Below are 633 nucleotides of genomic sequence, written 5' to 3' on the forward strand. Positions count from 1 at the left end.
ACCACTGGCCCGCCAATGAAACCGCAATCCATTCAGATCGAGGCATCGCCCAACCACAGGTCCGACAGTACCGATCACACCACCATACCAGAGATCTTTACCGATTCCCTGTCTGTTACTGAAACTTCTGCGCAATATCTCGAATCGCCGTTGACAGAAAGCAACGAGATCATACCAAGCGCGGATTTAATTCCATACGAGAGAGACGTGCTGCGATTAGACGCGAACGGTAAAGATCAAAAGACGATGTTGGAATCGGTTAAGGTGGACGAGAAAACGAAATTTATCGATCAGAGTTCCGTGGAGTCTGGCACCGAACAGGAAGTGGTCGCGTTCGATAAAGCTGTTAGAGCGGAAAAAATCGATCTACTCAGCGTCTCAAAAACCATCGAGGGTTCTGTTCCGCGACCATGCGACCAAACAGCGACCGAAGCTGTGTCGCTGACGAAGGAGAAACTGTACGAACGTTCGATGATCGTCGACGAATCTACTGGAAAAATTGCCGAGGCCGAGATTTCCACGACAGTGTCAATCGAAATCGAGGACGAAGAAAGGCGGCAGGCAATCAAGCTCGCCAAGGATTCGAAGAAAGCGACGGAGAGGGACGATCTTCCCGACGTAACGGTGACTACC

General features: G+C 50.6%; 2 protein-coding genes across 15 annotated transcripts in view; both read left to right on the forward strand.

The window, feature by feature from the left end:
• The window catches only part of LOC105680552 (FERM, ARHGEF and pleckstrin domain-containing protein 1), a 29787-nt gene that overhangs the window by 11398 nt on the left and 17756 nt on the right, over positions 1-633 (forward strand). The window lies entirely within an intron of this gene.
• LOC105680551 overlaps positions 1-633 on the forward strand; it is a 12509-nt gene that overhangs the window by 5447 nt on the left and 6429 nt on the right. Inside the window, exon 2 of the mRNA XM_024366565.2 lies at positions 2-620. Within this exon, the coding sequence (XP_024222333.1) occupies positions 2-620 (619 nt within the window). The remainder of the gene's footprint in view (position 1; positions 621-633) is intronic.

This window comes from Bombus impatiens, unplaced genomic scaffold, assembly GCF_000188095.3.
Source record: "Bombus impatiens unplaced genomic scaffold, BIMP_2.2 scf_0219, whole genome shotgun sequence".
Taxonomy (NCBI): domain Eukaryota; kingdom Metazoa; phylum Arthropoda; class Insecta; order Hymenoptera; family Apidae; genus Bombus; species Bombus impatiens.